The 27984-nt window shown below is 63.2% G+C and overlaps 3 protein-coding genes across 4 annotated transcripts; 2 read left to right on the top strand and 1 right to left on the bottom strand.

Annotated features, from left to right (window-relative positions):
• Positions 1–467: 467 nt before the first annotated feature.
• On the top strand, positions 468–12900 carry LOC115337821 (myosin heavy chain, embryonic smooth muscle isoform-like). 2 transcript variants are annotated; one of them, XM_030006231.1, is made up of 11 exons: positions 468–572; positions 764–839; positions 1491–1541; positions 2161–2322; positions 2646–2771; positions 3043–3131; positions 3961–4057; positions 6411–6607; positions 8321–8429; positions 11060–11232; positions 12621–12900. In XM_030006231.1, exons 2-11 carry the CDS (start codon positions 789–791, stop codon positions 12859–12861), a joined length of 1296 nt encoding a protein of 431 aa, XP_029862091.1. In that variant the 5' UTR covers positions 468–572; positions 764–788; the 3' UTR covers positions 12862–12900. The 2 variants fall into 2 exon arrangements, with proteins under 2 accessions (XP_029862091.1, XP_029862090.1); XM_030006230.1 differs by having other exon boundaries at positions 472–572; positions 2643–2771.
• Positions 12901–13799: 899 nt separating this feature from the next.
• On the top strand, positions 13800–18267 carry LOC115337803 (THAP domain-containing protein 7-like). Its single transcript, XM_030006208.2, is given in 6 exon segments — positions 13800–13909; positions 14627–14706; positions 16441–16596; positions 17377–17517; positions 17628–17655; positions 17657–18267. Coding segments are annotated over 5 exon segments (918 nt in total). The 5' UTR covers positions 13800–13909; the 3' UTR covers positions 18170–18267.
• A 538-nt stretch (positions 18268–18805) lies between these two features.
• On the bottom strand, positions 18806–27669 carry SLC27A5 (solute carrier family 27 member 5). The gene is made up of 10 exons (XM_030006207.2): positions 27066–27669; positions 24043–24252; positions 23347–23505; positions 22614–22738; positions 22316–22510; positions 21509–21599; positions 21069–21267; positions 20881–20978; positions 19803–19933; positions 18806–19210 (listed from the first exon to the last, which is right to left on the bottom strand). The coding sequence occupies exons 1-10, from the start codon at positions 27556–27558 to the stop codon at positions 19034–19036; spliced, it is 1878 nt and encodes a 625-aa protein (XP_029862067.1). The 5' UTR covers positions 27559–27669; the 3' UTR covers positions 18806–19033.
• Between the last annotated feature and the right edge of the window lie 315 nt (positions 27670–27984).

Below are 27984 nucleotides of genomic sequence, written 5' to 3'. Positions count from 1 at the left end.
CCTTCCCCCCCCCCCATGGTGGCATTGGTCAGTCGTAGAAACCCAGCAGTGACATCACTGCTGTGCCCTCCGCTCCCTGCGATGCCATACCCAGCACCGTGACATCACAGCTGCTCCCACAGCCTCACCCGGCCCCCCGGCCCCTCCCTGCCTGGCCTTTCCCTCTATGGCATCACAGCTGGCACCGTGACATCACATATGATGGTATGACATCACCGCGGTTCGCACATTTCAGGGAATATCCCAACACCTTCTTCGGGGGGTGCCCGGCCGTTTGCGTCCCCTAGGGAGGTGCCCGGCCGCCCGGATCCCTCCGGCAAGGGCGGGTGGCGATGCCCAAAGGTTGGAACTGGTGGAGCCGAACTGATCTCCCCAAAAATTTGGGTGCCCATCTGGGTGCCCTGGGGGGTGGGCGGGCTCTGGGCCCCGTGGGTAGAGCCTGGGGGAAGGAGGTGCCTGGATGCCTGAGTCCTCCCGTGCCCGCGGCGTGGGTGGCACAGGGAGTTCCCGGCCCCCGGACGCCTTGGTCCCACGGTTCCACGTTCGGCATCGCGGGGACGGATTCGCAGCAGGTGAGGGGACCCAGGCATCTAGGGACCCCCACCCCATCTGCCCCGCTCCCCCCTCCCCTCCCCAAAAAAGGGACCCAGGCATCCGAGTCCATCCAGAGCTGTCGGGGGGGGACCCAGGCGTCCGGTGCTGCTGCTGCTGCTGGGGGGGGGGGGGGGGTGGGTGTGTTATTGTAGGGTCTCTGTTGTTCCAGGACCCCCCCCCCCCCAGTTTGTGCCATGGTAGACGAGGGTGACAGGGGACGATGTGGCCCCACCAGGCTGGCGCAGGTGAGTGGGACCCAGGTGTCCCGGGTGGGGGGCACCCAGGCATCCGAGGGGGGCACCCAGGCATCTGGGGGGGGAACCCAGGTGTCCAGGGGGGGCACCCAGGCATCTGGGGAAGCTTCAATCCCAATGAGGGGGACCCAGGGGTCTGGGGGGGGGGGGGGATGCAGGCATTTGGGGGACCCCCCCACCCAGAGGACCCAGGCATCCAGGCTCCCAGCTGCCCCCCCCCCCCGCCGCCCCCCCCCCCCCCCCCCCCCAACTTGGCTGGGGGACCCAGGCGTCCGGGTGCCCCCTCCCCTGGCCCCACTGGCCCCACTGGCCCCAGGCCAGACCCTGGACTGGAATTAGGGCACGGGGCGGGGGAAGAGAACCCAGGCGCCCGTTCCCCTCCCCCTCCCCGTGGGAAGGGACCCAGGCGTCTTCCCTCCCCCCCCCCCCCCCCCCAATGAGGGGACCCAGGTGTCACCCCCCCCCCACCCATGGGACCCTAAGGCGTGGGGCCTGGATGTCGGGGTCCCCCCGGACTTGGGGTCCCAGGGGAGCAGGGAGGGGCATGGAACTGGGTGTCCCCCCCCCAGTCCCTGGACCCCTGGGTCCCCTGCGCTGCCACCCCCCCCCCCGTCCCCGTCCCCTTCGTGTCCCCCCCCCCAGGCACAGTACCGCCGGGACCTGGAGGAGGAGCTCCGTGACCTCAGCAGCCAGGTGGGCGGGGCTTTGCTGGGAGGGGTGTGGCCAGCACCTGTCAGTCACAGCCTAGCCCCTGCCCCTCGCTATGGATCTGGGGCAGGCCTGGTGGGGGGCGGGGCATGGGGCTGTCCATCACCTTGGGGGGGTGGGACATGGGGCTGTCCATCACTTTGGTGGGCGGGACATAGGGCTGTCCATCACCCTGGTGGGTGGGACATGGGGCTGTCCATCACCCTGGTGGGCGGGACATAGGGCTGTCCATCACCCTGGTGGGTGGGACATGGGGCTGTCCATCACCCTGGTGGGCAGGACATGGGGCTGTCTGTCACTCTGGTGGGCGGGACATGTGGTTGCCCATCACCCTTGTGGGTGGGACATGGAGTTGCCCATCACCTTGGTGGGGGAGACATGGGGCTGTCCATCACCCTGGTGGGTGGGACATGAGGGGTGTTCATCACTCTGGTGGGCGGAGCATGGAGCTGTCCATCACCCTCGAGGCGGGATTTGGGCCATCCATCACCATGGGGGTGGAGCGTGGGGCTGTCAGTCATCCTTGAGGTGGGACCTGGGACTATCTGTCACCTGGAGGCGGGGCATGGAGCTGTCACTCACAGCCTGTCCCTGCCCCCAGCAGGTGGCGGCGCTGGGGCGGAGCCTGGCGGAGGAGCGGGGGCGGAGCCTGGCAGCAGGCGGGGCCCTGCGGGCGCTGGAGATAGCGGTGGGCGGAGCCCAGGCCCGGGTGGGCGGAGCCTGTCGGGCACGAGACCGGGCCTGTGAGCGCCTGCGCCAGCAGCAGGTGGGCGGGGCCAGGGCGGGGGCGGGCCCTGACAGGGGGCGGGGCCTCTGGCAGGGTCAGTGTCAGGGCAGGGGGCGTGGCTGAGGTGGAGTCTGAGAGGGATGGATGCTAAAGAGGGGCGTGGTTAGAGGGGGTGTGGCCTAGGAAGAAGGTGGAGGCTTAGGAGAGTGGGTGGGGCATCCAGGGGTGGGCGGGGCTTCATCCTGTATGGGGGCAGGATCTGTGAGAGGGGTTGGTGCCTGGGCTGGGGGCGGGGCCTGCTGGGTGGGTGTGGCCTTTCCACTCTAAGGGGCGTCACCCTGACAGAGCCCCTCCCCCAGGAGGCGGGGCATCTGTTGTGGGCAGAGCTGGAGGCAGCACGTGCCGCCCGGGCAGGGGCGGAGCTCCGGGCACAGGAGGCGGAGTCACAGCGTCGTGCCAGGGAGGCGGAGCTGGAGCAGCTGCGGCAGGTGGGCGGGGCTAAGGGAGTGGGCGGGGTGAGGGCAGGGCCAAGGGATGCTGGGGTGGGGCTATGCTACTTCAGGGGCGGGGCTATGTGAGACTAGGGGCAGGGCTAAGAGCCAGAGGGGCGGGGCTAATTGACATGGGTGTGGGGCTAATGGACATGGGGGTGGGGCTAGGGAACAAAGGGGTGGGGCTATGGCAGTGTGTCGGGGATGCTGGGATGAGGTGGGCGGGGCTTCCCGGTGGGGGGCGTGTCCATCCCGACCCCACCCCCAGGCAGTGGCGGCGGCCCAGCATGCCCGGCGGCGGGCGGAGCAGGAGCGCGATGACATGGCTGCCCACGTGCCCCACCCACCCAGCCCCACGTGAGTGCCCGCCTCCCTGGCCACGCCCACTCCCTGGCCACGCCCACAGGCCTATATATGTCCTCTATAGGGCACCCTCATAGTGCATCCCCTATAGCCCCTATGGTCTGTCCCCTATAGCCCCTATGGTGTGCCACCTACAGCCCCATTGGCACATCCCCTATAGCCCCCAGGGTGTGTCCCCCCTACCCCTCACAGCACAGAACCTATAGCCGCCGTGGTGTGTCCCCTATAGACCCCACGGTACATCCCTTATAGCCCCCATGGCCTGTCCCCTATAGACCCCATGGTACATCCCATATAGCCCCCACAGCATGTCCCCTATAGCCCCCATGGCCTGTCCCCTATAGATCCCACGGTACATCCCTTATAGCCCCCATGGCATGTCCCCTATAGACCCCACAGTACATCCCCTATAGCCCTCATGACCTGTCCCTTATAGACCCCATGGTACATCCCATATAGCCCCCATGGCCTGTCCCCTATAGACCCCACGGTACATCCCTTATAGCCCCCATGACCTGTCCCTTATAGACCCCATGGTACATCCCCTATAGCCCTCATGGCATGTCCCCTATAGACCCCACAGTACATCCCCTATAGCCCCCGCAGCATGTCCCCTATAGACCCCGTAGCATGTCCCCTATAGACCCCACGGTACATGCCCTATACCCCCCACAACCTGTCCCCTATAGCCCCCCAGAGTGTCCCCCCTATAGTCCCTACAACACAGCCCCTATAGCCCCTCTGGCACATTCCCCCCATAGCCCCCCCTCCCACCTCCCCCCGCCCCCCCTCCCCGCAGCCCCTATAGCGGCTATGGGTGCAGGCGGGGCCGAGACCCCGGGGGGCTGCAGACGGCGCTGGCGGAACTGCGGGAGCACAACCGGGCGCTGCAGCAACGCCTGCACCAGCGACAAGGCCAGGTCAGGGGCACCTATGGGTGACATAGGGGGGGGAGCACCTATGGGGGGGGGGGGGTGGGCACCTATAGGGAGCACCTGTGGGGGATGTATGGGGGGATGCGGGGGGGAGGTGTGAGGGAGAGAAAGGCACCTATGAGAGATCTAAGGGGGGATGTATGGCGGCACCTATGGGCACGGGGGGGGGCATGTGGGCGATGTGAGGGTGCCTATAGGGGATATGGGGGGGGGACGGGGACGTATGGAGGGATGTGTAGGCGAATGTGTGGGGAGGGCACGGGGGCACCTATGGGGGACGTACGGCGGGACGGGTGGGGGACGTGGGGTACCTATGGGGGCACGGGGAGCACCTGTGGGTGCTGCTGTGGGGGCACTGGTGGGTGCAGGTGTGGGTGCTGGGGGTGCAGTTGCGGGTGCTGGGGGTGCTGGGGGAGCACTGGTGGGTGCTGGGGGTGCTGGTGTGGTTGCTGTGGGTGCTGTGGGTGCAGTTGCGGGTACTGTGGGTGCTGTGGGTGCACTTGTGGGTGCTGTGGGGGCAGGTGTGGGTGCTGGGGGGGCACTTGTGGGTGCTGTGGGTGCTGGTGTGGGTGCAGCTGTGGGTGCTGTGGATGCTGTGTGGGTGTCATGGGTGCAGGTGTGGGTGCCGTGGGTGCACTTGTGGGTGCTGTGGGTGCAGGTGTGGGTGCTGGGGGGGGCATTTGCAAGTGCTGGGCGTGCTGGTGTGGGTGCAGCTGTGGGTGCTGTGGGTGCAGTTGCGGGTACTGTGGGTGCTGTGGGTGCACTTGTGGGTGCTGTGGGGGCAGGTGTGGGTGCTGGGGGGGCACTTGTGGGTGCTGTGGGTGCTGGTGTGGGTGCAGCTGTGGGTGCTGTGGATGCTGTGTGGGTGTCATGGGTGCAGGTGTGGGTGCCGTGGGTGCACTTGTGGGTGCTGTGGGTGCAGGTGTGGGTGCTGGGGGGGCATTTGCAAGTGCTGGGCGTGCTGGTGTGGGTGCAGCTGTGGGTGCTGTGGGTGCAGTTGCGGGTACTGTGGGTGCTGTGGGTGCACTTGTGGGTGCTGTGGGGGCAGGTGTGGGTGCTGGGGGTGTACTTGTGGTTGCTGTGGGTGCTGGTGTGGGTGCACTTGTGGGTGCTGCGGGTGCTGTGTGGGTGCTGTGGGTGCTGGTGTGGGTGCACTTGTGGGTGCTGCGGGTGCACTTGTGGGTGCTGTGGGGGCAGGTGTGGGTGCTGGGGGTGTACTTGTGGTTGCTGTGGGTGCTGGTGTGGGTGCACTTGTGGGTGCTGCGGGTGCTGTGTGGGTGCTGTGGGTGCTGGTGTGGGTGCACTTGTGGGTGCTGCGGGTGCTGTGTGGGTGCTGTGGGTGCTGGTGTGGGTGCACTTGTGGGTGCTGCGGGTGCACTTGTGGGTGCTGTGGATGCTGTGGGTGCAGGTGTGGGTGCAGCTGTGGGTGCTGTGGGTGCAGTTGCGGATGCTGTGGGTGCACTTGTGGGTGCCATGGGTGCTGTGTGGGTGCTGTGGGTGCACTTGTGGGTGCTGTGGGTGCAGGTGTGGGTGCTGGGGGGGCATTTGCAAGTGCTGGGCGTGCTGGTGTGGGTGCAGCTGTGGGTGCTGTGGGTGCAGTTGCGGGTACTGTGGGTGCCGTGGCTGCGCTTGTGGGTGCTGCAGGTGCTGTGTGGGTGCTGTGGGTGCTGGGAGGGCACTTGTGGGTGCTGTGGGTGCAGGTGTGGGTGCTGGGGGTGTACTTGTGGGTGCTGTGGGTGCTGGTGTGGGTGCACTTGTGGGTGCTGTGGATGCTGTGTGGGTGCTGTGGGTGCAGGTGTGGGTGCAGCTGTGGGTGCTGTGGGTGCAGTTGCGGATGCTGTGGGTGCACTTGTGGGTGCCATGGGTGCTGTGTGGGTGCTGTGGGTGCACTTGTGGGTGCTGTGTGGGTGCTGTGTGGGTGCTGTGGGTGCTGTGGGTGCTGTGTGGGTGCTGTGGGTGCCATGGGTGCACTTGTGGGTGCTGTGGGTGCAGGTGTGGGTGCACTTGTGGGTGCTGTGGGTGCAGGTGTGGGTGCTGTGGGTGCACTTTTGGGTGCTGCGGGTGCACTTGTGGGTGCTGTGGGTGCTGTGTGGGTGCTGTGGGTGCCATGGGTGCACTTGTGGGTGCTGTGGGTGCAGGTGTGGGTGCACTTGTGGGTGCTGTGGGTGCAGTTGCGGATGCTGTGGGTGCACTTTTGGGTGCCGCGGGTGCTGTGTGGGTGCTGTGGGTGCCATGGTGCACTTGTGGGTGCCGTGGGTGCTGTGTGGGTGCACTTGTGGGTGCCGCGGGCGCTGTGTGGGCGCTGCTGACCCCCCACGGGTGCCACCGTCGGGTGCAGGCGGAGGAACTGCGGCGGGCGCTGGCGGCGGCGGGGGCACGGGCGCGGGAAGCGGCGGGGGCTCGGGCCCGGCTGGAGCAGGAGCAGCGGGTGCTGCGGGGGCGGCTGCAGCACCCCGGGGTGCTCCCGGGACCCGCCGAGGCCGCCCTGCGCGCCCGCTGCCTCCACCTCCAGGAGCTCCTGCACCGCGAGGCCGGGTGAGCCGGGGGATCCGGGGTGCTCTTGGGTGGTCCCAGGGTGGTCCAGGGTGACTCAGGGTGGCCCAGGGTGGTCCAGCGTGGTCCCAGAGTGATCCAAGGTGGTCCCAGGGTGGTCCAGGGTGACCCAGGGTGGTCCCAGGGTGGTCCCAGCATGGTCCCAGCATGGCTCAGGTTGACTCAGGGTGGTCTTGGGTGGTCCCAGATTGGTCCCAGGGTGACCCAGGGTGGTCCCAAGGTGGTCCAGGGTGACTCAGGGTGGTCCCAGGGTGATCCAGGGTGGTCTTGGGTGGTCTAGGGTGACCCAGGGTGGTCCCAGGGTGGTCCCGGGTGACTCAGGGTGGTCTTGGGTGGTCCCAGATTGGTCCCAGGGTGGCCCATGGTGACCCCAGGGTGATCCAAGATCGTCCCAGGATGGCATCAGGGTGGCCCAGGGTGATCCAGGGTGGTCTTGCGTGGTCCCAGGGTGGTCCAGGGTGGTCCAGGGTGGTCCAGGGTGACTCAGGGTGGTCTTGGGTGGTCCCAGATTGGTCCCAGGGTGGCCCATGGTGACCCCAGGGTGGTCCAAGATGGTCCCAGGATGGCATCAGGGTGGCCCAGGGTGACCCCAGGGTGACCCAGATTGGTCCCAGGGTGGTCCCAGGGTGACCCAGGGTGGTCTCAGGGTGGTCCAGGGTGACTCAGGGTGATCCAGGGTGGTCTTGGGTGGTCTAGGGTGACCCAGGGTGGTCCCGGGTGACTCAGGGTGGTCTTGGGTGGTCCCAGATTGGTCCCAGGGTGGCCCATGGTGATCCCAGGGTGGTCCAAGATGGTCCCAGGATGGCATCAGGGTGGCCCAGGGTGATCCAGGGTGGTCTTGGGTGGTCCAGGGTGGTCCAGGGTGACCCAGGGTGGTCCCAGGGTGGTCCAGGGTGACTCAGGGTGGTCTTGGGTGGTCCCAGATTGGTCCCAGGGTGGCCCATGGTGACCCCAGGGTGGTCCAAGATGGTCCCAGGATGGCATCAGGGTGGTCCCAGGGTGATCCAGGGTGGTCTTGGGTGGTCCAGGGTGACCCAGGGTGGTCCCAGGGTGGTCCCGGGTGACTCAGGGTGGTCTTGGGTGGTCCCAGATTGGTCCCAGGGTGGCCCATGGTGATCCCAGGGTGGTCCAAGATGGTCCCAGGATGGCATCAGGGTGGTCCCAGGGTGACCCCAGGGTGATCCAGGGTAGTCTTGGGTGGTCCAGGGTGACCCAGGGTGGTCCCAGGGTGGTCCCAGGGTGGTCCAGGGGGATCCAGGGTGGTCTTGGGTGGTCCCAGGGTGGCCCACAGTGACCCCAGTTTGATCCACGGTGGCCCAGGATGGTCCAAGATGGCTGCAGGGTGACCCAGGGTGTCTTGGGGTGGCCCCAGCGTGGTCCAACGTGGTCCCAGGGTGGTCTTGGGTGGTCCCAGGATGGCTCAGGGCGGCCCAAGGGTGTCTCCAAGTTTGTCCCAGTGTTCCCACAGCGTCCCCAAGGTACCCCCACGGGTGCTGCTGGATGCCGTGGGGCACCCTATGGACGCCGTGGGGCGACACGGGTCCCCCACAGGTGCCGTGGGGTGACAGCAGGTCCCATGGGACCCCCCCCAGGGTGTCCACGGGCGCAGGGTGTGGGTGGCGCTGGGCCGGGTGGCGGGTGCCGTGGGTCACCCCGCGGGTGCCGTGGGGTGACGTGGGGCACCCGTGGGCGCAGGGCGCGGGCAGCGCTGACCCGGGCGGCGCGGGCAGCGGGGCGACGCCTGCGGGTGCTGCTGGCGGAGGTGGAAGAGGAGCGGCTGCGGGGGGAGCGCTACCGCCTGCAGGTGGGGTGACGTCACCCGCGGGTGACATCACGGGGGGGGGGGGGGGGGGGGCGGTGACATCACATGTGTGGGCACCCATGGGTTTCCCTAGCCGGGTGGGGGGGGGGGCAGTGGGGAGACGGGTCGCCCTATGTCACCACGTGTCACCCTGTGACCCCATAGTCTCCATGTCCCCATGTGTCATAGCATAACACATGTCCCCATGTCCTTGTGTCCCCATGTCCCCATGTCCCCACAACACATGTCCCCATGTCCTTGTGTCCCCATGTCCCCATGTCCTCGTGTCTCATGTCCCCACACCCCATGTGTCTGTGTCCCCAAGTCCTCATGTCCCCATATCCCTGTGTCCTCGTGTCCCCATGTCCTCGTGTCCCGTGTCCCATGTTCCCACACCCCACGTCTGTGTCCCCACGCCCTGTGTCCCCATGGCCTCGTGTCCCCACACCACGTGTCCCCATGTCCCAATGTCACCACGTCCTCATGTCCCCATGCCCCATGTCCCCACACCATGTGTTCCCATGTCCTTGTGTCCCCATCTCCCCAAGTCCTCATGTCCCCAAGTCCCCATGTCCCCCCCACGTGTCCCCATGTCCTCGTATCCCCACGTCCCTGTGTCCCTACTCCACGTGTCCCCATGTCCTCATGTCCCCATCTCCCCATGTCCTCATGTCCCATGTCCCCACGCCCCACATCTCTGTGTCCCCAAGTCCCCATGTCCTCGTATCCCCACGTCCCCATGTCCCCATGCCCTGTGTCCCCATGTCCTCATGTCCCCATCTCCCCATGTCCTTGTGTCCCATGTCCCCACACCCCACGTCTCTGTGTCCCCACGTCCCTGTGTCCCCACGTCCCCATGCCCCCACACCACGTGTCCCCACGTCCCTGTGTCCCCACGTCCCCGTGCTCCCCCCGTCCCGCCGTGTCCCCATGCCCCGTGTCCCCATGTCCTTGTGTCCCCATCTCCCCATGTCCTCATGTCCCATGTCCCCACGCCCCACGTCTCTGTGTCCCCATGTCCCCATGTCCTCGTATCCCCACGTCTCCGTGTCCCCATGCCCGTGTCCCCATGTCCTTGTGTCCCCATCTCCCCATGTCCTCGTGTCCCATGTCCCCACGCCCCACGTCTCTGTGTCCCCACGTCCCCGCGTCCCCACATCCCCATGCCCCCACACCACGTGTCCCCATGAAGTCCCCACGTCCCCATGTCCCCATGCCCCGTGTCCCCATGTCCCCATGTCCCCATCTCCCCATGTCCCCACGTCCCCACATCCCCATGCCCCCCCACCACGTGTCCCCATGTCCTCGTATCCCCACGTCTCCGTGTCCCCATGCCCGTGTCCCCATGTCCTTGTGTCCCCATCTCCCCATGTCCTCGTGTCTCATGTCCCCACGCCCCATGTCTCTGTGTCCCCAAGTCCCCGTGTCCCCCCACCACATGTCCCCAAGTCCCCATGTCCCCATGTCCCCATGCCCTTTGTCCCCATGTCCTTGTGTCCCCATCTCCCCATGTCCTCGTGTCCCATGTCCCCACGCCCCACGTCTCTGTGTCCCCACGTCCCCGCGTCCCCACATCCCCATGTCCCCACACCACGTGTCCCCATGAAGTCCCCACGTCCCCATGTCCCCATGCCCCGTGTCCCCATGTCCCCATGTCCCCATCTCCCCATGTCCCCACGTCCCCACATCCCCATGCCCCCCACCACGTGTCCCCATGTCCTCGTATCCCCACGTCCCCATGTCCCCATGCCCCGTGTCCCCATGTCCCCGTGTCCCCATCTCCCCATGTCCTCGTGTCCCATGTCCCCACGCCCCACATCCCCGTGCTGTCCCGCCGCGCCCCCCCGTCCCGCCGCGCCCCCACGTCCCCGTGTCCCCCGTCCTCATGTCCCATATCCCCACACCCCACATCTCTGTGTCCCCAAGTCCTCATGTCCCCATGTCCCTGTGTCCTCATGTCCCCGTGTCCCCACGCCCCGTGTCCCCATGTCCTCATGTCCCCATGTCCCCATGTCCTCGTGTCTCATGTCCCCATGCCCCACGTCCCCGTGCCCCCTGCCCCGTGCCCCCCCGTCCCGCTGTGCCCCCACGTCCCTGTGCCCCCACGTCCCCGTGTCCCCACGTCCCCATGCCCCCACACCCCGTGCCCCCCGTCCCGCCGTGTCCCCATGTCCCCTTGTCCCCACGTCCCTATGTCCCCACGTCCCCGCGTCCCCACATCCCCATGCCCCCCCCACCACGTGTCCCCATGTCCCCAAGTCCCCATGTCCCCATGCCCCGTGTCCCCATGTCCCCATGTCCCCGTGTCCCCATCTCCCCATGTCCTCGTGTCCCGCGTCCCCGCGCCCCACGTCCCCGTGCCCCCCGCCCCATGCCCCCCGTCCCGCCGTGTCCCCATGTCCCCGTGCCCCCACGTCCCTGTGTCCCCACGTCCCCGTGTCCCCACGTCCCCGTGCCCCCCTGTCCCGCCGTGCCCCCACGTCCCCATGTCCCCATGCCCCGTGTCCCCATGTCCCCATGTCCCCATCTCCCCATGTCCTCGTGTCCCACGTCCCCGCGCCCCACGTCCCCACGCCCCACGTCCCCGTGCCGTCCCGCCGCGCCCCACGTCCCCGTGCCCCCTGTCCCCGCAGACGCAGGCCAGCGAGGCGTCGGGGCGGGCGCTGGGGGAGCGGGTGGCCGCGGTGGCCGCCGGCGCGGCCCGTGAGCGGGCCCAGGGCCACCGCCTGCGCCGGGCGCTCGAGGACGTCGGGGACGGGGCCGCGGACGCCGCGCGCCGCGTGGCCGCCCTGCGGGCTCGCCTCAGGTGGGGGCCGGCGCCTGCACCCCCGCGGCACCCCGGGGGTCCCTGTACCACCCTCTGGGCTCCCTATAGCCCCCGTGGGCCCCTGCGGCGCTCTGTGGGGCCCTATAGCACCCTATAGATCCCCATAGCCTCCCCCCAGCCCTCCTGTGGGCCCCTATAGCTCCCTACGTGTCCCCATAGCACCTTATGGCTTCCTATAGTTTACTTGCAGCTTCCCCTATAGCCCCCCATGGGCCCCTGTAGCTCCCTATGGGTCCCTATAGCACCCTATAGATCCCTATAGCCTCCTTATAGCCTCTCCCCAGCCCTCCTGTGGGCCCCTATAGCTCCCTATGTGTCCCTATAGCACCCTATAGCTTACTTACAGCTTCCCCTATAGCCCCCCATGGGCCCCTATAGCTCCCTATATGTCCCCATAGCACCTTATGGCTTCCTATAGTTTACTTGCAGCTTCCCCTATAGCCCCCCATGGGCCCCGATAGCTCCCTATGGGTCCCTATAGCACCCTATAGATCCCCATAGCCTCCCCCCAGCCCTCCTGTGGGCCCCTATAGCTCCCTACGTGTCCCCATAGCACCTTATGGCTTCCTATAGTTTACTAGCAGCTTCCCCTATACCCCGCCACAGGTCCCTATAGCTCCCTATATGTCCCCATAGCACCTTATAGCTTCCTATAGTTTACTTGCAGCTTCCCCTATAGCCCCCCATGGGCCCCTGTAGCTCCCTATGGGTCCCTATAGCACCCTATAGATCCCTATAGCCTCCCCCCAGCCCTCCTGTGGGCCCCTATAGCTCCCTACATGTCCCCATAGCACCTTATGGCTTCCTATAGTTTACTTGCAGCTTCCCCTATAGCCCCCCATGGGCCCCTGTAGCTCCCTATGGGTCCCTATAGCACCCTATAGATCCCTGTAGCCTCCTTATAGCCCCTCCCCAGCCCTCCACGGGTCCCTATAGCTCCCTATATGTCCCCATAGCACCTTATGGCTTCCTATAGTTTACTTGCAGCTTCCCCTATAGCCCCCCATGGGCCCCTGTAGCTCCCTATGGGTCCCTATAGTACCCTATAGCCCCCCCCAGCCCCTAATAGTACCCTATAGCCCCCATAGGTTCCTAGGGGTCTGGGAGGGGCTGTATGGGGCCAGAGGGATTATGGGATAGTGGGGGGGTTTGGGGGGTGTGTGTATGGGGCTGAGGGGCTTATGGGATAGTGGGGGGCTGTATGGAGGCTGTATGGGGGATCATGGGATAGTGGGGGTCTGTATGGGGGCTGTATGGGGGATTATGGGATAGTGGGGGACTCTGGGGAGCTGTATGGGGCTGGGGGGATTCTGGGATAGTGGGGGGCTCTGGGGGGGTCACCCCAAATCCTCCCTGGCTGCCCCCAGGTGCGACCCGCTGACGCTGTCCCGCACGGTGCGCCGCATGCTGCGAGAGGAGGACGAGGAGAGCGAGGAGAGCGAGGACAGCGAGGACAGCGGGTCCCCGCCCTGGACCCTCGGGGAGCTCCTCGAAACCGCCCCCGCCTCATGGGGGGGCCTCGAAACTGCCCCCAAGGAGCCCCACCAAAAGGCTGCTGGCCCCGGGGATGGCCTCGAAACCGGCCCCAGTGCTGGGGGGGACCCTTGAAACCACCCTCAGTCTGGGGGGGGGGGGGGAACCCTTGAAACCACTCCCAGCCCATGGGTGGGGGGATGACAGGGACCCTTGAAACCACCCCCAACACTGGGGGCACCCTTGAAACAGCCCCTAATCTGGGGGGTACCCTCGAAACCACCCCTGGGGACTAGCCCTGAAAGTGCCTTTGGGTCCAAGGAGCCCCTAGAAACTGTCCCCAGGGCCCCCCCCCTACCTCTAGCAGTAGGGGTGGGGCTTATTTGGGGGCAGGGCTTGTTGGGGGCGGGGCTTGGCCATACTCATTAAAGTGCCTTTAAGATGGATCCACCCCTGAGTGGCCTTGAGGGACCCAGGTGTCTGGATGTGAGGGGGGGGCTGCAAAAAGAGGGGGGGGGTCAAAACACCCCCAGAGCTTATTGTGGTGGGGAGCCTTGAAACTCTCCCCAAAACGCGATTGGGGGGGGGAGCCTTGAAAGCCCGGCCCCTTTTTGGGGAGACCCCACCCTCCCGAACCACATTTTGGGGTTGGGTGTCAAAATACTCCCGAGCCTCAGATTTGGGGGGGGGCTTGAAACACCCCAAAACGTTATCGAGGGGACCTCGAAACCCTTTTTACCCCAATTTGGTAAATTTTTACCCCCCAATACAGTCGCTCTGCGGGGGGGGGGGCTTGAAACTCCCCGAAACCCTGGGGGGGGGGGGGGGGGCCTTGAAACGCCCGCAGCGGAGGGGCGGGGCTCGCATGGCTAATAAGGACGTGGCGGGGAGGGGGCGAGCGTGGCCAATGACAACGCAGCATGCAAATGAAGGCGAGGGCGGGGGAAGGGCGCTCCTCCCCCCACCGCGCCGCAGCCCGTGAAGGAGAAAAGGGGCGGGGCGCGGCCTTCGGTACGCCACGCCCCCTCGGCCCAGGGCGCAGCCAATGGAAAGGGGGGGGGCAAGCTCTCGCGAGATTTGGGAGGCCGGCGAACTCTCGCGAGAGTTGGGGCGGTTGAAGGAAGAAGGCGGCGGGGGGGGGGGGGGGGGGCCGCGGTGGCGGCGGCGGGATGGGAGCGCTGAGGTGAGGCCGGGCCCGGGGGGGGAAACCGGTACCGGGGGGGGGAAAACCGATCCCGGGAACCGGCCCCGAGGGGTGGGGAACGTGGGAGGGGGTGTCCGGCCCCTGGGGGGGGGGGGTCTAGGGCCCTCCCCTTCCGGCTCTTCCCCCCCCCCCCCCCCCCCTTAGCAACCGCGGCCTACGCGAAGGCCCCTTAGCAACGGCCCGGGGGTGTCCTTGCTTCCTCGTGACGTCATCTGTGCCCCCCCCCCTCCCCAAATTCCGGGTTTTAATGATCGGGGGGTGGTGGAGCTTTGAGGGGCACCAAGGGCTTGGGGGGGGGGGGGGTACTGGGGCTTCTGGGTGGCACCAGTGGGTGTGTGGGAGCTCTGGGGGGGGGGGCACTTGTGGCTCTGAGGGGGCTTGAGGGTCTTTATGGTGGTTGGGGGGGGGGAAGCTGGGGGTCTGGGGTATCTCGGGGGGCAAGGGCTGGTTTGGGGGGGGGCATCTAGGGGTCAGCATGGGATTTGGGGGGTTATGGGGGGTCTCTGGGGCTGGGGGGGGAAGCACAGGGACTTGGGGGGCTTCTGGGGGTCTGGGCTGGTTGGGGGGGCAATTGGGGGTCTAAGTATCTGGCTGTTAGGGTGGCATATGGGGGGTAGGGACCACATGTAATTTGGGGGGGGGGGGGGGGTTCTGTGGAAGAATCTTCTCACCTCCGCTCCTGGTCCCCCTCCCCAGATGCCCCGTCACTGCTCTGCTGCCGGCTGTTGCACCCGCGACACTCGGGAGACCCGCAACCGAGGCATCTCCTTCCACCGGTGGGTACCCCCGCACCCCCTGAGGGGAGGGGGGGTTGGACCCCCCCATTACCCTCCTCATTGTGTGTCGTCCCCCCCGAGTGATCTGCCCAAGGGAGCTTTCCCTGTTCCTGCCTTAAGATGATTTATTTGGGTGGTTTTTCACAATTCATGTTTTATTTGCTCCCCACCCTTTAGCAATGGGCTGTCCCAGGTGTGTTTCCCCCCTCCTTAGCAATGGGCTGTCCCAGGTGCGTGTCCCCCCCCCCCCCGCCCTTAGCAATGGGCTGTGCCAGGTGCGTGTGTGTCCCCCCCCCGCCCTTAGCAATGGGCTGTGCCAGGTGCGTGTGTGTCCCCCCCCCCGCCCTTAGCAATGGGCTGTGCCAGGTGCGTGTCCCCCCCCCCGCCCTTAGCAATGGGCTGTGCCAGGTGCGTGTCCCCCCCCCCCCGCCCTTAGCAATGGGCTGTGCCAGGGGCGTGTCCCCCCCCCCCCGCCCTTAGCAATGGGCTGTGCCAGGTGCGTGTCCCCCCCCCCGCCCTTAGCAATGGGCTGTGCCAGGGGCGTGTCCCCCCCCCCCTGCCCTTAGCAATGGGCTGTGCCAGGTGCGTGTCCCCCCCCCCCGCCCTTAGCAATGGGCTGTGCCAGGTGCGTGTCCCCCCCCCCCCGCCCTTAGCAATGGGCTGTGCCAGGTGCGTGTCCCCCCCCCCCCGCCCTTAGCAATGGGCTGTGCCAGGTGCGTGTCCCCCCCCCCCCCGCCCTTAGCAATGGGCTGTGCCAGGTGCGTGTCCCCCCCCCCCCGCCCTTAGCAATGGGCTGTGCCAGGTGCGTGTCCCCCCCCCCCCCGCCCTTAGCAATGGGCTGTGCCAGGTGCGTGTCCCCCCCCCCCCGCCCTTAGCAATGGGCTGTGCCAGGTGCGTGTCCCCCCCCCCCGCCCTTAGCAATGGGCTGTGCCAGGTGCGTGTCCCCCCCCCCCGCCCTTAGCAATGGGCTGTGCCAGGTGCGTGTCCCCCCCCCCGCCCTTAGCAATGGGCTGTGCCAGGTGCGTGTCCCCCCCCCCCCCGCCCTTAGCAATGGGCTGTGCCAGGTGCGTGTCCCCCCCCCCCGCCCTTAGCAATGGGCTGTGCCAGGTGCGTGTCCCCCCCCCCCGCCCTTAGCAATGGGCTGTGCCAGGTGCGTGTGTCCCCCCCCCCCGCCCTTAGCAATGGGCTGTGCCAGGTGCGTGTGTCCCCCCCCCCGCCCTTAGCAATGGGCTGTGCCAGGTGCGTGTGTGTCCCCCCCCCCGCCCTTAGCAATGGGCTGTGCCAGGTGCGTGTGTCCCCCCCCCCCGCCCTTAGCAATGGGCTGTGCCAGGTGCGTGTCCGTCCCCTGCCGCCCTTAGCAATGGGCTGTGCCAGGTGTGTGTGTGTGTGTCCCCCTTTAGCAATGGGCTGTCCCAGGTGTGTTCCCCCCTCCTTTACCAATGGGTTGGCCCAGCTGTGCACCCCCCCCCCTCACCCTTACCAATGGATTGCACCAGGTGTGCCCACCCTGACTCCCCTTTCTAGGAATGGTTTAGCCCCATCCCCTTTAAGTGGAGTTCCCTGGACCGTTCCATTTTCAGGAGCGGGGCGGGGGGGGGGTGAGCATCCTTCCAACCTTGCACAAAACGAGCTGGGGGCGGGGGGATTCGAGCCCACCGCCTCACAGCTGACTTGTGTGTCATGTGTGTGTCCCCCATGTTTCATGTGTTTGTCCCCACCCCCCCAAAATCCCAGGCTGCCCAAAAAGGACAACCCGCGGCGGGCGCTGTGGCTGGAGAACAGCCGGCGGCGGGATGCGAGCGGGGAAGGCCGCTGGGACCCAGCCTCCAAGTACATCTACTTCTGCTCCCAGCACTTCGAGAAGAGCTGCTTCGAGATAGTCGGCTTCAGGTAGCTAACGAGATGCTTAACGAGGCACCTAACGAGGAGTCCCCTCCTTCCCCTGCAGAAAATGGGGTGGTCTAATGAATGACACCCACTTTGATTTTTAAATGGATTCCTCCTGGTTGGGGCTTAACGTGGTCTGTCTCTCCCCCACCATCAGTGGAAATAGTTTGCTCTAAATGCCCCCCCCCACCACTTTCCCAGTTGGGGGTCCCAACCCTCCCAGTGCTTCTGGGGGGTCCCCAGGACTTTGGGGGTTATGGATCACCCTGAAATTGCCCCCGCCAAGGCTTTTAGAAGGACTTTTTTCCCCCCCAGTGCTTTTTTCGGGGCTCACGGACCTTCCCCTAGACCTTTGGGGTACCCCAGGGACACCCCCCCAAGATCTTGGGGAGGGTCCCCCCCCAGGGATCTGGGGGTTATGGAGCACCCAAGGGCTTTTGCAAGACCCCCGTCCTGTTTCCCCTCAGGACTTTAGGGCACCCAAGAGACCTCGCAGGCTGTAAATCCCCCTAGGGACCCCCCCCCAAGGCATTTTGGGGACCCCCCCCAAGGCTTTTGAGATTTCCCCAAAGTCTTCCCTAGAGCTTGGGGGCACCCCAGGACTTTTGGGGACCCCCCAGGGCTGCAGAGCACCCCGAGGACTCTGCAACCTTTGGGACCTCCATGAGTTTTGGGACACCCCGAGGACACCCTGATTTTATTATCTTTGGGACCCCCCCACCCCAGGTGCCCCATGCCACCCACTGACCCCCTCCCCTTTTTTTCCCCCCCCCCCGACCGCAGCGGCTACCACCGTCTCAAGGAAGGGGCCGTGCCCACCGTCTTCGAGTCAGCCTCTCCCAAACCCCCCCGGGCCACCAAGCCGAAGCCCCCCACGCCTGAGAGTGACGCCCCAAAACCCCCTCGGGCCACCAGGAGGTGGAGGTGAGTCCCAGGGTGGGGGGCAGGCAGGGAGCGACGCAGGATGCCGCTGGGTGTCCGTCCGTCCCCCCCCCCCCCCCCCCCCCAATTTAATTTCCTCTTTCCCTGCGCAGGCAGGACCCCACTCCTTCCCCACCGGACCCCCCCCTTCACCGCCGACGTCTCCTGCTTCCCCCGAGAAGGCGAAGACCCCGCTGCCCCCCCCGCCGGTGATCACGGTGGTGTCCCGGCCCTTCCCGGCCCCTCGGGTGCCCGCGGTCCCCTCCCGGATGGCCTTTTGGTGGCCACAGGGGACGAGGAAGCCACAGCCACCCCGGCTCTCCCCGAGGGTGACCCCCCGGCACCCCCCCGTCCCGTTTCCCCTTCCCTCTACATGCTGCGGCTACCGCCGCCGGCCGGGGCGTACATCCAGAGCGAGCACAGCTACCAGGTGGGCAGCGCCCTGCTCTGGAAACGTCGGGCCGAAGCGGCCCTCGACGCCCTCGATAAAGCCCAACGGCAGCTCCAAGCCTGCAAACGTCGGGAGCAGCGGCTGCGGCTCCGCGTGGGCGAGCTGCAACGGGAACGTCGGGTTCCCCTCGAGGCTCGCCGACCTCCCAAGGAGCCCCCGCCGCGGCTGGTGGAGCTGCAGCTGCTCGGTGATGGCGGCGAGTGAAGGCTTCCTGGCGGACACCCCGCTCTTCTCCTCCTCTTCCCCGCCCCGGTGCCGCTGGGAAGGTTTGTAAATAAAGATTTTGCCTTTTCTATGAAAAACGGAGGGGGTTGGCTCACGTCTGGGAGAAGGGGGAGCCGGGACAGCGTCCCCGAGCCGGTTCTGCTCACCAACGCGGCAGAAAGTGGCTGCGGGGAGAAATAAGCTCCTTTTGTTTCGGTTAAATGGGCTCGGCTGCTGCTGGGGAAGGGAAGGAAGAAGCTGATGCTGTCGTGGAGGCTTGGTGTGTGCCGTGTGGGTCTGACATCCATGGGGGAGCCCGGGCTGCCTTCTCAAGCTGGTTTAGGTCACCGATCGGGCAGAAAATTGGGTCAAGGAGAAATAAATCGGTTTTGTTCCAGATCAGTGAGCTAAAACGGCTCAATGAGCCCTGGGTACGAAGACAAGAGTGTTTTGGGGCCCGATACATCTCCGGGGCCGGCCTTGTGGGCAAGCAAGAGGCCAGCGCTGAGCAAATATTCCCTCCCCAACAGCCGGGAGGATTTTTGGCGCTATCTGCCCCCTCCAGAAGGATAAACGAGTGTGTCAGTCCCCCAAAAATGGCCCTCATCGACCCGGCGCCCACCTGGACCCAAATAATTGGAATTAAGCCTTTAATTTCCGCAGCCAGCATGGCATGGAGGCACTGGGGCAGGATAACGAGCACCAAGACCAGCCCGTCACCCTCGTCATGCTGCGACACCATTAAAAACTCCCTGAAGGAAGCGAAAAAAAAAAATATGCCTGATATTAGCCCCAAATTGGCCTTGCCAATCACCCCGAGGTAATCGCCATCATGGAGACCCTGGCCTGGCGTGGCTCCTTCTTCTACAGGTTGAGCTTCATATCCAGGATGGCGGCGTAGATGTCGGGGTTCAGGGGCACGTAGGACTTCTTCTTGTCGTCACGGAAGAAGAGGGGGTCTTTGATGACGTTGGGGTCAAAGCCTTCTTTGACAAGGTTGCCTTTGCACTGCTTGAAGGTGCCCGTGATCTCCAGGGCATCCTGCGGAGATGGGACAGTGTCATCAGAAATGGGAGGATGGACGGCGTTACCAGTTTGGGGTGACTGGCACCGTCATCAGAAATGGGGGACCCCGGTGCTGTCATCGGCAATGTGGGGGACCAACGCCGTCATCACTGGAATTGGGGGGGACCTGTATGATGTCACTGGCACAGGGTGACCACTGCTGTCATGGAAAAGGAGGGACCATCATCAGGAAGGTGGACCGACGTCATCATCAACACGGGGTGACCCTGATGTTGTCATTGATACTGGGAGACCGTCACCATCTCCAGAAATGGACGGAGAGTGCCATAACAGGGTGACCGTGGCACTGACATCATCTGGGGGGGACAGGCGCTGTCACCGGTAATGGGGGACCCCAGCACCGTTACAGGCACCATCATCGGAAACTGGGGGGACACCGACATAGTCACTGGAAACGGGCGCTGGTGCCTGCGCTGCCCAATTGCCCTTCGTCCGAAGGACTAATTTGGCAGAGGACTTAAAAAAAACCCAAAAAACCCAAAACCTGTCCCCCAGAAGCCCCCCCCCCCCCCCCCCCACCGTCTAGGGTGAAGCTGGGACCGCTGACCTGGATCCGCACGAAACGGGGCGCGGCGTAACTGGGCAGCGTGTCCCCGGTGAAGGTGTAAAGGCTCTCGCCCTCAAAGCTCGTCCCGGCCTTCAGGCAGATGGCCGCCATGCCGCACCTCCCTTCGCACCCTGCAAACAACGCCGGAGGGTTATTTTGGGCGACCAAGTCTTGTTTTATTCTTGGTGGCCACCTGGACTGTTATGGGAGACCTGTTGCATGCTCAAAACAATGTTGCATGTTTTGGGTGGATGTGTCCCACTTTAGCCTTCTCGGTGGCCGCTGGGACCACGATGGAGGCACGTCATGGTCAAAACAACACAGGATGCTTATTTTGGGTGAACGTTTGCCATTTTTGCCTCCTTTGTGGCCATATTTGGACCATTATGGTGGCATACGGTGTGCCCAAACCAGCAACTGATGCTCGCTTTGAGCAACTGAGTCCCCTTTTACTCTTCCTGGTGGCCGCTTGGACCATCACGGAGACATGTCAGTTGACCAAAACATCACCAGATGCTTATTTTCGCAACCGAGTCCCATTTGACTTCTCTTGGTGGCTACTCGGACCATTGCAGGGGTAGGTTGCATGCCCAAAACATTGCTGGACGCTTGGTTTGGGCAACCAAGTCCCCTTTTAACCTTCCTGGTGGTCACTCAGGCCTTTACAGGCACCCATTGTGTGCTAAAGCCATGCCAGAAACTTATTTTGGGTCAGTAAGTCCTACTTTAGCCTTCTCAGTGGTCAGTTGGACCATTATGTGGACATATTACTTGCCCTAAACAAGACTAGATGCTGTTTGGGGGCAACCCAGTCCTGTTTTACTCTTCTTGGTGGCTGTTTGGACTGTTGTGGCAGTAATCACGAGACCAAAACAATACTGGACTCTTACTTTGGGTCAATGAGTCCCGAAGTGGTCGGGCAGTTGGACTAGATGATCGTTGTAGGTCCCTTCCATTCTATTCTACTTTAGGCTTCTCGGTGGCTGCTCAGACCATTCAGGGACACATCACACGGCTGAAACATCACCAGATTCTTATTTTGGTCCGACTCGCTCCCCCCGCACCACCCAGTACTCACCTGGCACGGACACTCCGTAGACATTGACCTCCTGGATGAAGTTTACCAGGGCAAGAGTGGCCTCCACCTCTGTCGTGGCCACATTCTCACCTTTCCAACTAAAGAAGAGAAGGGATGAAGCTGTGAGGGGGGGGGATTTGGACATGGTATTGCCCAGGCAGATGTGGGTGTGAGAGCATCAGAGTTACCGGAAAGTGTCTCCCACGCGGTCCTGGAAGTAGATGAATCTTTCATGGTCCATCATGAGGAGATCACCGCTGTTGAAGAAGGTGTCGCCTTTGACCAAGACGTCCCTCAAGACCTTCTTCTCTGTCATCCGGGAATCACCCGCGTAGCCATAGAAAGGGGCATTCTTGGTGATTTTCATGACCAGCAGCCCCGTCTCGCCTTCGGGGAAGGAAAGGAGAGTTGGAGGCTGGTCAGCAGCTGCCTTGGCACTGGGGAATGTCCCTCCGTGCCCCACTGGGTGCTCAGGGATGATGCTCCTATTTCTTTGGGGGGTTTCTGGTGGCTTCCAGCCACCACGATGATGATGATAAGGACCAAGAGGTGGCTTTGATGCAACTCAACCCTCTGTCTGCCCCCCTTTCCTCCCAAAAAGGCCCTCGTAAGGCTGATCTCTTCTTACCGGGGCGGACTCGGATGCAGAGACCTCGCTCATCACGTACGGGTTTGTCCTCCTCCACGTTGTACTTGATCAGCTCAAAGGGAGATAAACACTGGAGGGCAGAAGAGGGACAAAGAGAGAAACTGGTGGGTGGAAGAGAAACGTGGGATTAAAAAGAGCGAGACTTTCTTTCCAGTGCCAGGTCCGATCCTCTCTTATTTGTTCATTACAACCCACAGAAACACACCCTGCCCCCCTCCCCCAATCCCAACATCCTGGGTAGCCACTTGTTTTCCATCTGAGCTAATCGCCCTTTATCTTTAAATAAGATTAATATAATAGAGCCAGCCATTGACCAAACTCATCATGATATCTTTCCAATCAAAGATCTGTGGGAGAATGCTGGGCATTGCAACTGTGGGAAAAGGCTGGACAAAGCCTTATTTTTGCAGCTTTTGCTCAACACATGGGTGGTTGGGACCAAGAAGTGACACCGAAGTGGCCTTTCTCGGGGCTACAGAGATGTCCAGGTTGCCATGGACACTCCAAAACCAGACTTTGAGTCAACACTGTTGAGTCAACATTGGCCAACCACGTGGAGGAGACTCCTTTTGGACGTGAAGAGGAGATCTGGGAGATCCTGTTTTTGTATCAGCCCAACCTGATGGACAGTGTTGGTTTCCCCAAGGAGGTCACCGTTTGTGCCATCATGAAGAGGGTATCCTGGACTCCCTGCCCCAGTATCAGCCCAACTAGAGGTACAGTATTGATCTCCCCAAGGCAGTCAGCGTTTGCTCCCCCCTGCCGTCGTCATCACCAGCAGCTCACCCTGAGGAACACGTTGGCTCTGCCCACAGCCCCGATTTTGCCGGTGTAGTTGATGAAGCCGGCGTTCCCCTCGGTAGCTCCGTAAAACTCCCAGATGGAGATGGGTCCAAAGCGCTGGAGGAACTCCTTCCACACCTCTGCCCGCAGGCCGTTGCCCAACGCCAAGCGCACCCCGTGCTCCCGGTCATCGGCGCGCTGTGGGGTGACAAAAGGAGGGACCGTCTCAGGGTGCGCCCCACAGCGTCACGTTCCCCCCCCCCCCCCCCCGGGGTGGATTTCAGGCTGGTGGGGACCTTACCTTGGGCGTGTTGCAGAGGTAGCGCATGAGCTCGCCCACGTACTGGATGACAGAGACGTTGTAACGGCGGCAGTCGTCCCAGAACTGGGAAGCGGAGAACTTGGTCCGTAGGACGCAGGTGGCCCCTGTGGGGACATGGCAGGGTGATGGTTACCCCTCCCTTTTTCCTCTCTTTTTTTTACCTTTTCTCCACCCATCTCTCCATCCGTCCATCCCTCTATCCATCGCCATGAGTATCTGTCCTGTCCATTCACCCCGAGTCACCCATTATCTACATGGACACCCTTCTCCTGTCTTCTTTTTATCTGACTCTTTCCTTTTCCATCCCTACACTTATTGTCATCTCTCCGTCCATCTAGCCATCCATCCCCCCACTAATCCATTTATCGCTGTAGAGATCTTTCTGCTTTTCTCTCTCTTCTTTCCTTTTCTTCCCTCCATCCTCACATTTTTCCATCATCCTTCAGTCCATCTCCAGAAAAAGTCTGTCCAAGCCATCCATCCATCTCCATAAAACATCCATCTTCATAAAGCAGCTGTCCATCCATCTAAAATGTCCACCCATCCATCTATCCATCCCTCATCCATCTATGGACACAGGTCCCTCTCCCTTCTTCCTCTTCCTTCTCCCCACGCATTTCTCCATCCGTCCGTCTGTCTGCAAGACCTCTCTCTGCCTGTCCTTGCCTGCACCCCCCTCTGTCTGGGCTACATGGGACATGGGGGTACATACCGACCTCGAAGCACCCTCCTACCCCGATGAGCAGCCCGGCCGAGTGGTAGAGCGGCAGCGTTGTGTACATGACATCATCAGACCGCAGGCCACAGAGCTGGCCCAGGTTGGCCACCATCATCAGCTTCATCTCTGTGATCACTGCTGCCTTGGGCAGCCCTGGGGAATGGGAGCAGAGAGTGGGAAATGTCCTCCTTGGAGGTGCCCGTGTGGGTTGGGAGGTCCTGGGGATGAGGGATGGGATGGGAGGGCAAAACCTTTCCCTCAGGGTGGTGGGTTTCCATCCCTGGAGGTCTCCAGACCTCGCTGGGAGGAGCCATGAGGAACCTCATCCAGATGCGCCTGTGTTAATTGGCGTGGGATCTGGTTTGGGTTCAGGGACGTCCAATTCTCCACCCTGTCCCCACGAGGAAGACCCGGGTACCCGGTGAGTCTCCATTCTTGGAGATGCCCAACCCTCGCATGGACGCAGCCAGGAGAAACCTGGCCCAGGTGGACCTACGATGGTCGGGGTTGGCGAAGGGCCTCCACAAGACCCATCCAACGTCCCCAACATCACCTGCACCGCCTTGCCCATGCAACCCACGGGGGACAACCTCCTTTGGCTCTTCACCCATCACACCCAAACCCTCCCAGTTGCCATTCTCCAAGGAGCAGACCCTCCCGCCTTTGGGGTTTCTGTCCCCACGGCCTCACCGGTGGTGCCGGAGGTGTAGATGTAGATGGCCTTGGAGTTGGCGGTGATGCCGGCGCGGTGGTGGGCGGGCAGGGGCTCATCGGAGGCTGCCTCGATGGCGGGCAGCAGGGCCTCGATGCCCGGCGTGGGTGACGTGGAGCTCAGGTAGAAGACGCGGATGCCGTCGCGCCGCAGGGCCGGCAGGACCTCCTCCACGGCGGCCTGGAGATCTGCGGGGAAGGGGGGGGGGGGGGGGGGCCCAGATGGATGAGTATCCAAGAGGGGAACCCAACGGGTCAGGGATGGGCATCTGATGGGGCATCTGATGGCCCTGGATCTGATGGCCCTAGATCTGATGCCCCCCCCCCCCACCCCCGCAATCAGATGGGCACCCCAGGCATCCCAAACGGGCACCCAAAGGACCCCAGATGGGCACCGGTCGCACCCCAAATAGGGACCCCAATCGGGTGGGCACCCTGGGCATCCAGGATGGGTGCCCCAAGGATCCTGGGTGGACACCCTGTGTACCCCAAATGGGCTGCTGAATGAGATGGGCACCCCAGGCATCGTGGATGGGTGCCCCAAAGATCCCAGATGGGCACCCAGTGCACCCTTTGATAGGGTAGGGACCCCCGGCACCCCAAATGGGCACCCACAGGACCGCAGATGGGCGCCAGTCGCACGTCAAATAGGGACCCCAAATTGGGTGGGCATCCTGGACATCCAGGACGGGTGCCCCAAGGATCCCAGACAGGACTGGCACCTGGAGTATCCCATATGGGAGCTCCGAGGATCCCAGTTGGGTACTCAAAGCACCCAAAAAGGGGTCCCTGATCACCCAGACACCCGATACATCCCCGAGGGGCACCCTGAGCACCCCAAAGGGGTGTCCCCACCAGCCAGGCCCCCATGGAGATCCCAAACAGGGCCCCCAAGGATCCCAGCTGGGCACTCAAAGCACCCCAAAAAGGCTCCCCGATCACCCCAGAGAGGCACCTGGAGCATCCCCTAAGGGTGCCCCGATCTGCTGGGTGCCCCCAGCCCCCCAAGGGGCACCCTGACCCCCCCCCCAACAGGCACCCCAAGGATCCCAGTGGGTCCAGCCTCCTCCTGCCCTGATTTTTTTTTTTTTTTTCTACCTCCTTCCCCCAAAAACATGACGCAAAAAAAAAGAAAAGGACCTTTACCCCCCCGGGGAAAGGGCTAGTGATGATTAACCTGTGGCCCTTAGCACAGCCAGCGCACCCTGACACGCTTGCCGGGGCACTGGCGTGTTGCACATGCGTGTGCGAAGGACTGCACAAGCAGCCATGACCATGCCGTGCGAGGAGGGGGGGTGTGCAAATACAGCCCCAACACGAAAAACCTCTTGCACGCTCAGGGCAAACAGCCCCGCCGTACCTCACACCCACACGTGCGCCACAGATGTGTGTGCAGGAGCATGTATGGGTGCTGACACGCACGCACAGAGACTGACATGCGTGCAAATGCAACACACAGAAGCCAACACACGTGGAAATGCATGTATGCACACCGACACACATGCAGACACATGTATAGGTACTGACACCCATGCATATGCATGCACTGACACTGACATATGTGCCGATGCATGTATAGACACTGATACACATGCCAGCACACGCATGGATGCGGACACACATGGAAATGCATGGACAGACAGCAACACACGTGCAGACACATGCATGGACACTGACATGCATGCAGACACACATGCAGCCAGTGACACATGTGTAAACATGTGCACAGACACTGACACACATGCAAATACACAGGCACTGACATGCAGACACACACGCTGCCGTTGCCACACGTGCAGACACTGACACACATGCAAACACATGCACAGGTGCATGGACACTGAGATGTGTGCAGACACATGTAGAGGCAGAGACACCCGTATAAATCCATGGCCAGACACTGACACATGTGCAGACACATGTACAGGCACTGACACCCATGTAAATCCATGGACAGACACCGACACATGTGCAGACACATGTACAGGCACTGACACCCATGTAAATCCATGGACAGACACTGACACACATGCAGACACATGTACAGGCACTGACACCCGTGTAAATCCATGGACAGACACTGACACGCGTGCAGACACATGTACAGGCACTGACACCCATGTAAATCCATGGACAGACACTGACACGCGTGCAGACACATGTACAGGCACTGACACCCATGTAAATCCATGGACAGACACTGACACGCGTACAGACACATGTACAGGCACTGACACCCGTGTAAATCCATGGACAGACACTGACACGCGTGCAGACACATGTAGAGGCACAGACACCCGTGTAAATCCATGGACAGACACTGACATGCATGCAGACACATGTACAGGCACTGACACCCATGTAAATCCATGGACAGACACTGACACACATGCAGACACATGTAGAGGCACAGACACCCATGTAAATCCATGGACAGACACTGACACGCGTGCAGACACATGTACAGGCACTGACACCCATGTAAATCCATGGACAGACACTGACACGCGTGCAGACACATGTACAGGCACTGACACCCATGTAAATCCATGGACAGACACTGACACGCGTGCAGACACATGTACAGGCACTGACACCCGTGTAAATCCATGGACAGACACTGACATGCGTACAGACACATGTACAGGCACTGACACCCATGTAAATCCATGGACAGACACTGACACGCGTGCAGACACATGTACAGACACCCATGTAAATCCACGGACAGACACTGACACGCGTGCAGACACACGTGCTGCCACTCACACCCATGCAAACACACACACACAAGCATCGACACGCACAGACACCCTCCCGCCTCACTCCCCGCACACCCCCGCCAACCCCGCACACGCATGTGCACCGCACACCTGCAAGGAAAGACGCAACCAGCGGCGGGGGAGGACGGGACCCACCCGGATGCCTGGGTCCTCTCGGCACCCCAAATTTCCGCTCAGCCCCCTCCCCCCCCCCCAAAATTCCAGGTGGGAGCCACTCACCGGGGCTGGCGAGGATGAGGGTGGCCTGGGCAGCGGCGAGCGCGTGCTGCAGCGCCCGACCCCGCACGTTGCAGTTGAGACAAGCCATGGGGCAGCTCAGCTTGGCCAACGCCAACCAGGTCCATACGTAGGTGGGTTCGTTGGGGAGGAAGACGGCGACGGTCCGACCCGGCTGCAGCTCCAGGTGCCGGGAGAACACTCGGGCAGCCCGGTTGCTCCAGCGTTCCATGTCTTCGTAGGTGTAAACTTCATCCTGGAAGCGGAGCAAGGGCCAGCGGGGCCGGCGGCGAGCGTGCTCCTGGAAGACGTCGAGGAGGGTGACGGGGGGTCGGCGGTTCAAACGCCGCTGACATCGCACCGCTGACCGCACCAAGCCGGCGAAGGCCACCAGGTCAGCCCAGAAAAAGGGGAACAGGCGAGGGGCCGCCGCCGGCACCAGCAGCAGCAACAAGACCAGCCCGGCCGCCGCCGCGACGGCCCCCAGCGCCGGCATGGTCACGGGGGTGCCGGTCCCCGGCGGCACCCGCTGGGTGCCGTTGACCAAGGTCCGCCCCAAGTGCACCTTGCCCCAGCTGCCGGCGCCCGGCGGGGCTTTGCCGTGTTTGCCAGTGGTGCCACGATTAGGGTGGTTTGTTTTCTTATCTTCTTTTTTTTTTTTTTTTTTTTTTTTTTTTTCCCACTTTTCCCTGCGGTAGGAGGCCTTGCCCCGGCGTGTAGAGCAACACCTCGAGGGCGGCTCACGTCTCCCTGGCCGGCTAGCTGGCCAGCTGCCTGCCTGCCCATCCCTCCTGCCTCACCCCGTTCTTCTGTCCCTCCAGCCGGCAGAGGAAGGGCGCTCGTCCGTCTGTCCATCCTGCTGCCGTTTGGATCCTTCTGGCCGCCGAGGCCGGACAGTTGCCATCCAGCCAGGGGTCACTGG

The sequence above is a fragment of the Aquila chrysaetos genome, unplaced genomic scaffold, assembly GCF_900496995.4.
Source record: "Aquila chrysaetos chrysaetos unplaced genomic scaffold, bAquChr1.4, whole genome shotgun sequence".
NCBI classification, from domain to species: domain Eukaryota; kingdom Metazoa; phylum Chordata; class Aves; order Accipitriformes; family Accipitridae; genus Aquila; species Aquila chrysaetos.
The sequence above is the reverse complement of the archived record's forward strand: the minus strand, read 5'-3'. Positions and strand labels throughout refer to the sequence as shown.